Raw genomic sequence first — 14,628 nt, 5'->3', positions numbered from 1 at the left:
AGATGGACTTCATCCTGCCACCCACGCTCCCGGCGGGAGGCATCCCTTGGGAGAAGGTTCTTCCTCCTCTGATCCCTGGACTCAACGGGACCTACGGGGAGAACCAGTGGAACCACAAGACCCTCATCCCGGAGACGGAGACCAGCGTCTCTGCTGAGGTGAGCCTTGAAGTCAAGCTTTTAAACCTTTACTATTACAATGATTTAAAGATTAAAGTTCATTTTTTTATTTTATACAAACTCAAGATGAAGTTCAAGAATCTGCCTCTTTGATCGAGGGTGTTAGAAAATATGACGTAACGTTTTTCATTATTCGATATTTAAGTGCACTTCTTATTCTTATTCTTACTGTCAAGTTTAAAAGGAAAAAAAAGTGCCAAATCATGTTTGATTCTTATCGTAGTTCTTGTATGGTTTATATCTCAAGAAAGCGTGTTTATAATAAAATAATTTCTTTTTTTTCTTCTTTTTTTTAGTTAACGTGAAAATATTTACGTCCTTCTTTCCTTTTTGTGTTGCAATTAAACATCCGGTCGCTAGATGGCAGTGGCCATTACGTCCTCTGCAGATAAAGGAAAGATATAATTAGGCGAGATTCCGGTGATGACTGAGGACGAGAGGATACAGTGACTCCATCAGCTTTTAAAAGCTGATGTTTGGACATATTTTGGTTTGAAAACAAACGAAAGCAGTTACGACTTCGTTAAGAGTCATGTGGTCTGTAAATACTACAACACCAGAGTCAAGTACTGGACAATACTACACATATATACTTGTTACTACACTATCACAACACCAGAGTCAAGTACTGGACAATACTACACATATATACTTGTTACTACACTATCACAACACCAGAGTCAAGTACTGGACAATACTACACATACTGTATATACTTGTTACTACACTATCACAACACCAGAGTCAAGTACTGGACAATACTACACATATATACTTGTTACTACACTATCACAACACTAGAGTCAAGTACTGGACAATACTACACATATATACTTGTTACTACACTATCACAACACCAGAGTCAAGTACTGGACAATACTACACATTTATACTTGTTACTACACTATCACAACACCAGAGTCAAGTACTCGACAATACTACACATATATACTTGTTACTACACTATCACAACACCAGAGTCAAGTACTCGACAATACTACACATATATACTTGTTACTACACTATCACAACACCAGAGTCAAGTACTCGACAATACTACACATATATACTTGTTACTACACTATCACAACACCAGAGTCAAGTACTCGACAATACTACACATATATACTTGTTACTACACTATCACGATATATCGCATCATTTAGCCTGAATCGTATCGCCATATTATTGCAAACACCCCTTAACACCATTACTCCGGATGGATGGATGGATGGATGGATGGATGGATGGATGGATGGATGGATGGATGGATGGATGGATGGATGGATGGATGGATGGATGGATGGATGGATGGATGGATGGATGGATGGATGGATGGATGGATGGATGGATGGATGGATGGATGGATGGATGGATGGATGGATGGATGGATGGATGGATGGATGGATGGATGGATGGATGGATGGATGGATGGATGGATGGATGGATGGATGGATGGATGGATGGATGGATGGATGGATGGATGGATGGATGGATGGATGGATGGATGGATGGATGGATGGATGGATGGATGGATGGATGGATGGATGGATGGATGGATGGATGGATGGATGGATGGATGGATGGATGGATGACAGACGTCTTTAAAGAAGTAATTTAATGCTTCAGGTTTCCTGCGACGCTGGATTCACGGTCCACGTGGACGTGAAACACTTCAACCCTGAAGATCTGCAGGTCAAAGTGTCGGGAGATTTCGTGGAAGTCCAAGGAAAACACGAGGAGAAGAAGGTACGTTTGTTCCCCCGTCACCGTGGATGTCTCTCATGTCCGATGCGTCTGCTCAGAAGGACGGTCCTGGTCTCACCACCCGGCAGTTCAACCGGAGATATCGGATTCCCAGAGGCGTGGACTCCATGTCCCTGGAGTCGGCGGTTTCTCCCGACGGCGTCCTGATCATATTCGCACCGATGCTGCCGCCGAGTCTGACATGATTATGTCACAGAAGTACTTCTTAAATAACTTCAAGTGTCTCATAGATCCCACACAACCCGCTCCGAGGTCTGTATATACTGCTCTGACTGATCACGATGTATAAAGTCTCACAAACCTTTGTAAATATTGATTAAATGATGTTTCAATTGTGCATCTGGACTTTTTTCTATTGATTATAACTGTTTGAAATTAATTTCTTTGGTGTTTTCTCTGAAGTAACATTAGTACGAGACTCTTTCATTCGAGGTACTGGTGATACAAGTGAAACAAAAAAACCTCTATATGATGTACTTTCACTGCTTTCATCAAGTTTTTTTTGTGAATATATTGCAGACGATAAACTGGTCCGTGCTCCCAAAAAAAAGTTTAGAAACTCAAGGGGCCTTATGTGATAAGAAGTTCTACATCTTCTACTAAATAGGTCCAGAAACTGAAGTCCAGAAGATGACGCAGTACAATAATCTTCACGTTTATGAATCTGTGTGCGACAAGAATTTAGGCACTTTTCCTTCTACATCCCATTCAACGTAGAATTGAAGTTTTTCAAAGAGATCGATCGCGTGATCATATGGATTCACAAGCTGGTTTAATTCTGCAGCTTCACTTTGATCAAACGTTGTTTTGAAAAAATCTTCATGACTTTTGTTGACTTGAAGCATCAGAAGCGAATCATATCTTTGTTATATTATACAAACAAGCTCATAGAGTAAAATAGCGGATTCAAATATTAATTAAATAAATGATCAATGTTGTCATAATAAAGATCATCGATTTAGTGAATGAGAAAATATTAACAACTACTGTGTGTTAATTTATGATCAATATTGATTAGTGTAACTGACGTGAACATCTCAACGTGACTCGTGAGAATGAGATGCATCTGAGCAGCTGATCCGGGCGTACGTGACCTACAGACCTTAAATTACGAACTGTTTATCGCTCTTTCCAGTGTTGATACATATGGACTTTGATGTAAAAGGTGGCTTGGCACGTTTTTTGTGCGTAAAACCCCTCAGTTCATGAGGCCCCGGGTTTAAGATTGTTTAAAAATGGCTGAAACATAGATATTTTTCAAGTTTTAATCATTTTTACTAGAAGAAAATCTTTCAAAAGTGGCTTCAAATGGAGGTTCTCTGCTCCTCCGGCAGTTCTTCCAACATCAAATCCACTGCTCTGTTGAAAAACCAAACGATGACAATCTCAACGACTTCACGACCTCCAGTTTTTACCTGATCTGCTCCTTCAAACCCCGTCTTTGTCTTCGAAGGACTTGAAGCAAAGGATCGTCTTCGAACTCCTTCTCATCGGAATCTAAAACACAGATCGATAAAGTCCATCAAAATGTTTTAGGAAGGCAGAGATCTATGAATAGGTCAGAAGACTTTGTCCACAATTAACTCAGGGGGCAGAGTTTGAACCTCTTTACGAGCGACCTCTGACCTTCGGCCTCCTGCAGCAGCTGCCAGATGACCTGCACCGACTCCTGTGCGCCGTGGGGAGGATTCGTGGGCTTCGGTGGTGCTGGAGGAGCTGGAGGAGCTGGAGGAGCTGGAGGAGCTGGAGGAGCTGGAGGAGCTGGAGGAGCAGACGCTGGTTCGCTGGAGGTCACGGGTGCAGAAGACGACGCCTCGGCTGGAAATAAAACCTCGGAAACAACCTGTCAGGCAAAATGAAGACATCAGTCGCTAAGAAATACGACAATAAACTGCTTGAAAATGAAGGAACACGGAAGAAAATCATTGACAACAAAATATTGAAAGTTTGTATTTAACATTTAAAATTTAAACTTTAAATTTTTTATATATAGGTTTTAAAAAAGTAATTCCATTATTTCAGTAATGAAAGTACAATTTTGTTTTTATTATTGAATTTATTAATATAAATGGAATTTTATGATGAATTAATCGGTTTTTAATTTCAATTCCAATAGTTTGAAAATATATTTTCTAAAGTCTATATTTTTTAATTCTAGTCGGTTAAACTTAATATTAAGTTGTCGCTATAATATTGACAGAATGACACATAAAGTTTCATATTTTTAATTCTAATCATTTAAATTAGAATAAAAGTACCAACATTTTTATATTGCATTTAATAGGCTACGTAAAAAAGATAAAAAATTGTAAATGTTTAAATTGAATTTTGAAAAATATTTTTGATAGATTGAAAATGAAAGAATAAAAAAAAAAAAATCACATTTTAAAACTCAATTATTAATAAAGAAACCTTTACCTTTAAATGTTAAAGGTAAAGGTACTAAATTACTGTATTCAATGAAAACAACAATATATTTCAGAGTCATATTCACATCTTTAACTGATCAATATTTACTGTGATAAAGAACTACCTGTCCTAAAGCGCTGTGGATCGGCGACGGGGGTTTATCTCCCTCCCTCGGAGAGTCCTGGCGTCTCTCCTTTTCCGCTGACAACGTTGCCTTTTTGGGTCTTCTGTGCTGAGCGGACTGGATGTTGGTCTGGAGACCAGCGTGTTCGGCTCCTGCTGAACATCTGCCACAATAAAACCCAACAAAGCTTTACTTCCATCTCCGACTTCTGTAAATGATCGATATTACCTCGTGGATCTCCTCCGTCTTGTGTTTGTTTTGGTGTTTTTACTCTCGAAATGACTCTCTTTTATGAGCTCGTCTGGATTGAGCCGTCGCCCGGACGACGTCTCTACGGGTTTAGATCGAGCCACTGATGCTGCAGGAGTGTTTTCACGAGCAGGTTCCTCCGTTGTTTCAGAGGCCTTACATGGACAGGGAAGAGTCTGGACCCGTTGATGGACGGTTGTTTGCGAGGCTCTGACGGGACACGGTAGAACATCACACAGCAGATGCACGTGTGAAGGAACACGGGAGGTGGAATCTGGCTGAGAACCAGAGGAGACACAAGGACGGTGAATTGATTCTGTTGTTTCCAGGTGAGGAGTTTGGACATAAGCAGGTCTTTGAGGTCGTTCATCTCCTCGCTGGTCCTGGAAATGAGAATATAAATCACTGAACTCATGAAGAACCTGAGAATGACATGGAGGAAAACCAACTGTGTAGTCGAGTCCATTAGCAGGTGATTGATGTTGACCACGAGCAGAAGCATAGAAGCCCGAGTGTTGCTTGGACTGCTGGCTCGCTTGTTCCATCTTTCTTCTCAAACGCCACTGAGACAGGATGTCCACGTCTGGCCGGGCCGGGATGACACCCGAGTCCGACCCAAACATCGCTGCTGCTCAGGATGAAACATTCAAGTCAGGAAAAGTATGAAAACGAGGAACTAAACGTTGCTTAATTCTCATTGTGCAAGTTTTTACTCTTGTATAGTTTCGATAAGAACACGAGTTACTCACTTGTTTTTAAGAAACTTCCAGTTGAAAGTCTTTGAAGGGGATCATCTAAACCGGTGGGAGGAACATCTGTGCAGCCCAGACCTTCTGAGCCGACAGAGTCTTCATAAACACAACAGTCCACACTGGACAGAGTCATGAGAACCAAAGGTTAATTCGTGATTGTTTTCTCATCGTGTTCATCTCCACGTACTCTCTCTGCAGTAATCTGCCGGCCCGCTCTTGAAGCTGAAGTATTTCCAGATCATCGAGTTCACTCAGCGAGATGTCCGACAGAATCTGGAGGAAGGACAGAAGGAATGCTACCATTTATTGATAAATCCTTTTGCAGGAGCCAGAATATGGAAAACAAATAGATATGGTCCTAAATAGAAACATGTAATATTGTCATTATTTACACTATTATCATCTGTATTTATTTGCAATTTAACTTCTCCTCTTCACTCCATTGATCTCTTAAATGACTCCGGATGACCATTTCAGGAAATATAAAAATCGACTCACGCTTTGTGAGATCTCGCACGAGGATCCATCGTGCTGGTCCACGTCAAAAACATCTGGATTCGAGACTTCTTTTCAAAAGAAAATAAAAAAGTATCAAAGATCCTGAGACGAGCTTCCATAGATGCACGATTACAGATAAATATGGCTCTTGTTATACATCCTGTAAACTCATTTTGTGTCACTACCTTCTTGTCTGATCTTATTCGTCGCTGCAAAAGGAGGTGAAGACGAAGAAGAGGTCCACCAGAAGGGCGCTCTCTCTTGCCCGACAGACGGCGTCCGTCGCCGTTCTTCTCGACTCTGTGGTCGCCCGTGGCGAAAGCGTTCAATGTATCTGTTAAAGTCAAGTAAGATGCAATCAGAATGTACATATGAATGTATATGATATTTTTTTTTTATTATACCTTGATAAAACAGAGTCCTGCTGAGATCCTAGATCTGTGTCTGGTTCTGTTCTAGTGTAAGTTGGTGCTTTCGTGTCTTGGCTCGACGCCGCAATCCTGGTTATAAACAAATAAATAAAATCATTCAACATGTTACATTTTCTTTTCACCATCCTACCATTCATCCTTGGTGTTTTGTGCTTCTGTGTCTTTTGGATACTTGGAAATAACTGCCTGTGAAGATGAAACAAATGAATCAAACTGAGTAAAAAAAACAAAAGAAATCAAGTTGTAAAAGTACTTGTTTTGTATTTTTCTTTGACGTGTTACTGCAGGAGGTTTGTCCAACTTTAGCTGACGTTTGAGGAGGAATCTTTTTTCTGTAAAAGTGTAGGCACTTAAAACGAACTTACGATTCATTAGAAAAACGATTTTTATTCTTACCTTGGCTTCATATCATCTGTAATAATACATGGAAATTATATTTTCAGTTGTAAATCATAAAACCAAACCAGATGGTTAATGCAAATGTAGTTTAATTAAGTCAAATTAAATAGAAATAGTTTAACCATGTGTTTCGATCGGTTGTATAAATAGTATTAAACTTACAACAAAGTGTTTCTTTGACAGAGCGTGTAAAAGAACAAAACCAGAACTCTTCCTGTTTACGTTTCTCCCTTGAGTCACTGTTGGCCAATCAGAGAGGAGGGAATGTTTGACAGACATTTCCAATAACCAATCGGACGGCGAGCTTTTAAACTCACTCTACCAATCATCGACTGGAAACGCGTCAACGCGCGGAAGAGGAAAGTCTTGCTATTGCTACTTAGCAGCGGCTAAGCTAACGCACTTAGCTCGACTTATGAGCCAGAAAAATAGACATTTCTTCTTTTAAATGATTCCCGAAAAACTAGATTACTTCACTAGTAACATGAAGTGATGTTCTAGATGAGCTCGTCGCAGTTTTTAGGGTGAATAGATCGTCAGCAACTCTGTAAATCAAGTCCTTTTTGTCTACTTGTCATATTATTTGGAGAATATTCTCAATAAAAGGATTAAAAAAAACCACAATGCATCACGTTAAGGTGAAGTCTGAAAGATCAGGTAAGTAATAGATGTGTTATAATACAATAATGGCAGCTAAACCTGTATTGAAGGTTGATTTGTGTTTATTATTGGAATGAATGTAAATAAAACATAATAATAACGTGTCTTGTCATCAGTAGACTCCGAGTGCAGTGGAGCGAGGAGCAGACTTGACGCCGTGTTGAAAGGACTGGTGGAAAAGAGCAACAATGAAAGGCACGTGAAAGAATGAAGTTGTTTATTTGATTCAATAATCTGATAACTATTTAAACAGGGAGCAAAATGAGTCCGACACCGGAAAACTGTCAGCGGAGTCACTGAACAAGTAAGAATCATCTTCAAAAAGATTAGGATATTGATGGTTAATAATGGAGTCAATTTTCTTTCTTTTTTTGTTTTCAAGGGATCTCTCGCCGTCATCTGCTGCCAAAAGGTAAAACAGTGGTCAAGCTATCTTCTATCGATTAATTCTATCTGAAATGTGATTTGTTTTTGTTAAAAAGATGGTCAACATCAGCCGGTGACTCTTGACGCGTCAAGATGTTCGTTTCAGTCGAGTTTACTCACAAAATAACCTGTAAACGCGTGAAAATCAGTTAAAAATGTTTTAATTTTTACAGTTTAAATCCGAAGGTTGCGTCTGAAACTATAGTTCTGACATTAAATTGGTCCTCGGTGCGAAAAAAAGGTTGGATCGTCGTGCTGGAGAAGTTCAGTGAGGAACTCAAACTTTTACTCTTACTCCAGGCCATCGTCTCGATTCTCGCAGCACAGACGCAAGAAACGAAAAGAGATGGACGAAGGGATTCCGGAGAGCAATCCGCATAAACAAAGTGAGTCTTGTTAAAAAAAAAAGTTCTTGTCCAAAAGTGACCACCTCTGGTTCAAAACGTTCAGACGCCTACATCATCAAGCTGTTCGACCGCAGCGTGGACCTGGCTCAGTTCAACACCAGCACGCCTCTGTATCCCATCTGCCGGGCCTGGATGAGAAACAATCCCATGGTCCGGGAACCGGCGGTCGCTCCGTCAAGTCCTTCGCACAGCGTCCCCGAAGACGAGGTGAGCCTTGAGCGTCTCCATTCAAATGATTCGATTCATTGTGTGTCGCTCTCTGAACGTCAGGCGGCCGACATGATCAACGGAAAAGATCAGAACGTCTACAAACTTCCTCCTCCTCTCGCCGGGCCCTGCAGCTCGTCGGGGGATCCCATCAACCTCAGAATCCCTCACACCGAAAAACCAACGGTGACGAAGGTACGAGAATGAAAATGGCGGCGTTGCATGTTAACAGGTTTTGTTTATCAGTTCTAAGTGTCGTTTTTTCCCCTCACTGTAGCCGATACAATCTGCTGCTGCGTCAGGATCTCTTTTATGTGACCACATGGAGCGCTGGAAAAGAATCAGACAGAAGTAAGTGGAATAGAAATGTACATTAATATAAAAGTCATGTCTAAGCACGTGTGATTTAGACCACAAATTATTTCTACAAACTCTTTCTACCCCACTGCAATAAGAATCATGAACAGCTGAACACTGCACTGTTGTCACTTTAAATCCATCACATGTACAGTTCCCCTCCCTTTCTTATATTATTATTTTTTATTGTTATTTTATCTTGACTTTTTTTTGTTATGTATATTTATTTTTATTTTTTTGTTATGCCGATATTTGTGGAGGGACGGCAAAGAAAGAATTTCATTGCATAGGGAAACGTGTTTCTCGATGTATATGACAATAAACACTTTGAATTGAATTGAAATTATGGTTTTTAAGTGTAATAATCCTAATTTAAACATTTTCGCAACATGATTTTAAACTGAACACCCAAATCTGATTGTAGTCATATTTTAAATTGTCTTTTGAAGTGAAATGATGGCATTTTTGATCACGTTTTGACCGATTTCTGGCGTCTTGTCTTTAAATAAAGTCATTTGTCTCGTCAGATGGAAGGAGTGCTCCAACAGGAACCAGCTGAGATACAGCGAAAGCATCAAGATTCTCAAGGAAATGAAGGAACTCTATGACCATTAGCGGACGGAGGAAGTCATTTTTCAAACATGTTTGTATTAGTTTAAAATAAAACGCCGTTGTATGAAATAAATGTTTTGTGTTAAATCTTGCGATTCCTTTTTGGACATGAAAGATACTGAGTGAGCCTCAATAGTTGGTTCTTTTCACACGAGTGTGTTTGTTCACGGCGAGCAGGACACGATCATATCTCTGTAACAGATCAGCCGCACGAGATCGTGGTTCTCTATTGTTTCACGATCGTTATCTCATCTTTGCATATGGTTGTTTTCGACCTGAATGTCTGCACGCGATCATTGTGCGTCACATTTAAACGGCTCAGTATTTAACTGACAATGTTTTAAAAGAAATGTAACAGATTTTGAAACGTTTATAATTTCTGAGACTTGTATGCAAACTCGGAAACAATTAATCTTAATTTTTAAACAAATTTTTATTATTCAAGACAAACAGATTAGGATCTTTATACAAACCTACTTACTTTTAAAACGACTCAAATAACGGATTTATAATCCCTTGTACCACATTTACAAACTTCAAACACATTTACAAACTCTTGAAACACATTCAAACAACTGGAACAAATGTACTGAATCAAAAAATTGTTTTACAAACTTTTGAAAAACATTAATAAACTCGAGAAGAAGAAAAATGAGCTGTAAACAAAACATTTGAAAAGAAAATAAAGGCACGTACTCTGGAACAAATATACAAAATCATGATTTAAAAAAAACCCACAAACATTGATGTGGGAAGAATAACGGTATCATCAAAACTGCAGAAACTATAGTTAAAGACTTTGTATACAGTATTTTTTTTTGCCCTTTCCAGCCACGTATCGAAGCAAATTTACCCATTTTTTAATTTTAAATATGTTTCACTTTCTATTTTTTTTGCCACAGCAGATCCACCCAACCTACCTACCTACCTACCTACTTACCTACTTACCTACTTACCTACCTACCTACCTACCTACTTACCTACTTACCTACCTACCTACCTACTTACTTACCTACTTACCTACTTACCTACCTACCTACCTACTTACCTACCTACCTACCTACCTACCTACCTACCTACCTACCTACCTACCTACTTACCTACTTACCTACCTACCTACCTACTTACTTACCTACTTACCTACTTACCTACTTACCTACCTACCTACCTACTTACCTACCTACCTACCTACCTACTTACCTACTTACCTACCTACCTACTTACCTACCTACCTACCTACCTACCTACCTACCTACCTACCTACCTACCTACCTACCCACCCACCCACCCACCTACCCACCTACCTACCTACCTACCTACCTACCTACCTACCTAACCATCCATCCACCCACCCACCCACCTACCTACCTACCAACCTAACCATCCATCCACTTACCTACCTACCTACCTACCTACCTACCTACCTACCTACCTGACCACGCACCTACCCACCTACCTACCTACCTACCTACCTACCTAATCTTTGGTCCACCTTCTATTCGATCCTCACATTTCTTCAGATCAATTCATGTTAACATTGTTTCTGTAGCACCAGGAGATTCGCCTTCGGACACTTTCAGAGTGTTTTGCAGGCGTGATGAGTGCCTGCGAGATGACGTGAAGGACATGTGGTCTTCGGCCAGGGCGGTCTCCAGAACCAGACAAATGGACTCCTTGATCTTGCCCTGGAAGTCCTCACACATGAAGACGTAGAGAATGGGGTTGAGGCAGCTGTTCAGGGAGCTCAGACCATAAGCCAGGGCGCCAACCAAGTGCAGACTTTCGGAGGGCTCTTCGGTTATCTCGATCAACTGAACGATGTGTTGAGGAAACCAGCAGATGAAGAACGCCAGGATGACAGAGATGATGATCCGATTGCTTCTCCGCTTCCTGGTCCTCTGCATCTGTTGTAAACGACAATATATGGCGACGTAGGAGAAAAAGATAATGACGAACGGGATGAGGAAGCCGGCGGTGAAGCGAAACATTCCCAGGCTCCACGCAGGGTACTCATCGAAAGGAAAAACACAGATGAGATCCCCGTCATAATCCAAAACTTGTTTGTAGTAGGTGTACGGTGAGCTGCAGATCGTTGCTGCTATCCAGGTGAACAAACACACGAGCTTGGCTCTGCTCACGGTGCGTTTGTTCTTCGCCCAGACCACCACGCAGACGGACAGGAAGCGGTCCAGGCTGATGACCACCAGAAAGAAAACGCTAGCGAAGATGTTGAGTCCGACAACAAAGTTGTTGATCTTGCACATGATGTTTCCGAAGGGCCACACATGCCCCCGAGCGAGGGACACGGTCATGAGGACCAAGAAGAGAGTGTAGAGGAAGTCGGCGACGGCGAGGTTGAGAAACCAAAGGGAGTTGACCGTTCTCTTCATCCTGAAGCCCGTCACGTAGATGACCAGACCGTTGCCGACGGTGCCGACCAGGGTGATGACACAGTAGAGGACGATAGAGGTCACTCGCACATAGGTCTTGGTATTGTTCTCGGGTGGTTCTCCAGTCTCAGTGGTGTTGTCTGACCATAGAAAGAAGGAAATATGTTACCAATTATTTTTATCGTGTGTCCATCTTCCGTTTCATATCGAGGTACTATCTTATGCAACTTCCCGTTAAAATTTCGCTCGCTGAACTCTGTTGTAACAGTTTCACTGATCAGAAACAAGATTCCACGACACGGATGTTTTTCATTTCTTAGAGTCAGGAATCTGACTTTAAAGTGTAAACTACGAAAAGAAGAGACAACTAACGTGATTTCCTTTTGGCCAACTTTGTCCTGTTTCATGGGTAATAGATAATGTATGCTTTTGTAAAAAAAATGAAAAAAGTCCCACTCGAGAGTGAAGATGGGACATTCATAAGCGAAGGTTCTGTATTTGTAACCCTCTTAATTTATGAGGAAACCGTTGTGACTCAAATCTGACGTCTCTTCTCTTTTCTAAGTATACAGCTGTAAGTCAGATTCCAACAACAATGAGGTTCATCTGAGACACGAGGAGGATATATTTGTGATTCATCGGTAATTCGTTGTAAAAATATATATTTTATTATTTATTATTATATTATTCATTATTTATTTATGCATTTATATTTATTTATTAGTAGAAAGGCATCGTTCAAGTAAAAAACGTTTCACAGAAGAAAAACAAAAGAGCTTAACAATAATAAAGGAGGTTAAAATAAATAAGCAAATAATGCATTGTTGGTAAAAAATAAATAACATGGAAAAAATGATTTCCATGATATTTTGGAGTCTTTCTTTTGCTACTTGACGTTTGCTATCTTCTTCATATTACTCCCTCAGCCACGAAGCACATTTTGTACAACCAAGCCATTAAAAATGAAGGACAAAAAGCCAATCTGCTGCCATCACTGCAATATTCTTGAGGAGCATAAATGGCTCAGCTTTGAAAGCAACAGAGTCTCTGGAGGATCCATGAAGCACAACTGCCAGATCCCGCTGTGCAGGACTTCCTTTGGTCGGTCTGCCTTCTCGTATGGAAGTGCAAAGCTGTGGAACTCACTTCACGCTGAATTTAAGACCATATGTTCACCTCCAGGTTAAAGGTTGGAAACCAATCAAATATGCACCCATTTGTAAGAAGCACTGTGTATGTCAATGATTTTTGATTCGGCTGTAAATGTTTAACCATAGTTTTGTCCAATAGACTTTTATTGTGTATTTTTATATATTGTCAAAAAGGCAGGAATAGAAAATTAGTACAAGCTATAAATTCTTCATGCATCGCATCAACTGAAAACTTGTATTGTAACTATGTTGACAAATAAATAAATAAATAAATAATAAATACCATGCAATTATCACAAATCATCAAAAATGAAAATTAGAATCTATATATGCTGTTGATTTATTATTATTATTATACTGTATGTATGAAGGAATAGTGGCATTAATTTAGGATAAAACATCCAAAATCTATTTTCTATCATCAAAACATTTCTACTGCACAAAAAGTAGCGAATGACCTAAAAATATATGAGAAGAGTTTGCAAGATGCTGAAAAAGTCTTACCCATCCTTGTCTTATCTCTGCTGCTGTGCACGTCGCTCTGTTTTCTCCTCATATGATCTCTCACTCAAGTGTTGATCCACCACTTCCTCTTTCAAAATTCATGATCTCATCACAACTCTAACAGAAATTCAGTTAAGAAATATATGCCAGTTGTGCGTTGAATAATGATCCGTCTGATGAAAAAGTCGATAACAAACTCTAATTGTTTGGATTAAATTTCCCATCTAATACAACCAGTGCAGCCTCACCGGACACAGACACTATGACTGATACATACTTTTACTCCTTTCTACCAGTGAGTCCTCGACAGCTGTCCCAGGTTGTTTCCTCCTCAAAGTCCACAACATGTCTTCTCGATCCTATTCCCACATGGCTACTTAAAGAACTGTTCCCCTTACTTAGCACTTTCATACTTGACATTATTAACTTGTCAATAACATCCGGCTATGTGCCTCAGATTTTTAAAGTTGCAGTAATTAAACCTCTGCTTAAAAAACCCACTCTCGATCCAGAGGTCCTCACTAACTATAGGCCTATCTCTAATCTAGTATTCATTTCAAAACTTCTGGAGAAAGTGGTAACGAGTCAGCTCTGTGATTATCTCCAGGACAATGATCAATTTGAGGTGTTTCAGTCTCGTTTTAGGGAACACCACAGCACAGAGACCGCCCTGGTAAAAGTAAGTAACGACCTACTGATGGCCTCTGATCAGGGCCATGTTTCAGTTCTAGTTCTTCTAGATCTCAGTGCTGCATTTGACACTGTCGACCACCAAATCCTTCTACAGAGGCTAGAAAACCATTTAGGCATTCGTGGAACTGCTCTTAACTGGTTTAAATCTTACCTGTCGGATAGAACGCACTATGTACATGTCAACCACCTCTCATCGACACACACTAAGGTCAGCTATGGTGTCCCACAAGGTTCTGTTCTTGGTCCAATACTATTCACAATCTATATGCTCCCCCTAGGGGACTTGATTAGAAGACACTCTATACATTTTCACTGTTATGCTGATGACACCCAACTTTACTTGTCCATGAAGCCAGATGAAAGAAATCAGCTAACACAATTACAGTCCTGTATCACAGATATCAAGTCATGGA

General features: G+C 40.1%; 4 protein-coding genes across 10 annotated transcripts in view; 2 read left to right on the top strand and 2 right to left on the bottom strand.

Annotated features, from left to right (window-relative positions):
- hspb6 (heat shock protein family B (small) member 6) overlaps nt 1-2,283 on the top strand; it is a 138,728-nt gene extending 136,445 nt beyond the window's left edge. For 2 of the 3 annotated variants that reach the window (XM_087813025.1, XM_087813024.1), the window contains exons 2-4: nt 3-158; nt 1,809-1,928; nt 1,985-2,283. In XM_087813025.1, coding sequence (XP_087669151.1) covers nt 3-158; nt 1,809-1,928; nt 1,985-2,131 — 423 coding nt within the window. In that variant the 3' untranslated portion in view covers nt 2,132-2,283. The remainder of the gene's footprint in view (nt 1-2; nt 159-1,808; nt 1,929-1,984) is intronic. The other variant, XM_087813026.1, reaches the window with a different exon arrangement.
- A 914-nt stretch (nt 2,284-3,197) lies between these two features.
- Nucleotides 3,198-7,019, bottom strand: proser3 (proline and serine rich 3). Of its 2 annotated transcripts, none has more exons than XM_087812974.1 (14): nt 6,806-7,019; nt 6,663-6,741; nt 6,540-6,595; nt 6,383-6,478; nt 6,164-6,312; nt 5,979-6,046; nt 5,668-5,753; nt 5,478-5,599; nt 5,178-5,356; nt 4,708-5,111; nt 4,480-4,642; nt 3,573-3,789; nt 3,362-3,443; nt 3,198-3,305 (listed from the first exon to the last, which is right to left on the bottom strand). In XM_087812974.1, exons 1-14 carry the CDS (start codon nt 6,814-6,816, stop codon nt 3,251-3,253), a joined length of 1,767 nt encoding a protein of 588 aa, XP_087669100.1. In that variant the 5' UTR covers nt 6,817-7,019; the 3' UTR covers nt 3,198-3,250. The 2 variants fall into 2 exon arrangements, with proteins under 2 accessions (XP_087669100.1, XP_087669101.1); XM_087812975.1 differs by having other exon boundaries at nt 5,979-6,043.
- Nucleotides 7,020-7,153: 134 nt separating this feature from the next.
- Nucleotides 7,154-9,564, top strand: lin37 (lin-37 DREAM MuvB core complex component). Of its 4 annotated transcripts, none has more exons than XM_087813016.1 (9): nt 7,154-7,465; nt 7,588-7,667; nt 7,726-7,772; nt 7,851-7,880; nt 8,195-8,280; nt 8,345-8,508; nt 8,572-8,703; nt 8,786-8,859; nt 9,393-9,564. In XM_087813016.1, the coding sequence occupies exons 1-9, from the start codon at nt 7,432-7,434 to the stop codon at nt 9,478-9,480; spliced, it is 735 nt and encodes a 244-aa protein (XP_087669142.1). In that variant the 5' UTR covers nt 7,154-7,431; the 3' UTR covers nt 9,481-9,564. The 4 variants fall into 4 exon arrangements, with proteins under 4 accessions (XP_087669142.1, XP_087669139.1, XP_087669140.1 ...); XM_087813013.1 differs by having other exon boundaries at nt 7,585-7,663; nt 7,722-7,772; XM_087813014.1 differs by having other exon boundaries at nt 7,585-7,667.
- Nucleotides 9,565-10,920: 1,356 nt separating this feature from the next.
- LOC148062973 (C3a anaphylatoxin chemotactic receptor-like) lies at nt 10,921-13,559 on the bottom strand. Its single transcript, XM_087812999.1, has 2 exons — nt 13,523-13,559; nt 10,921-12,007 (listed from the first exon to the last, which is right to left on the bottom strand). Exons 1-2 carry the CDS (start codon nt 13,524-13,526, stop codon nt 11,004-11,006), a joined length of 1,008 nt encoding a protein of 335 aa, XP_087669125.1. The 5' UTR covers nt 13,527-13,559; the 3' UTR covers nt 10,921-11,003.
- Nucleotides 13,560-14,628: the final 1,069 nt, after the last annotated feature.

Source organism: Callionymus lyra, chromosome 17 (genome assembly GCF_982586985.1).
Source record: "Callionymus lyra chromosome 17, fCalLyr1.hap1.1, whole genome shotgun sequence".
NCBI classification, from domain to species: domain Eukaryota; kingdom Metazoa; phylum Chordata; class Actinopteri; order Syngnathiformes; family Callionymidae; genus Callionymus; species Callionymus lyra.
This window is presented reverse-complemented; position numbering and strand designations above follow the sequence as displayed.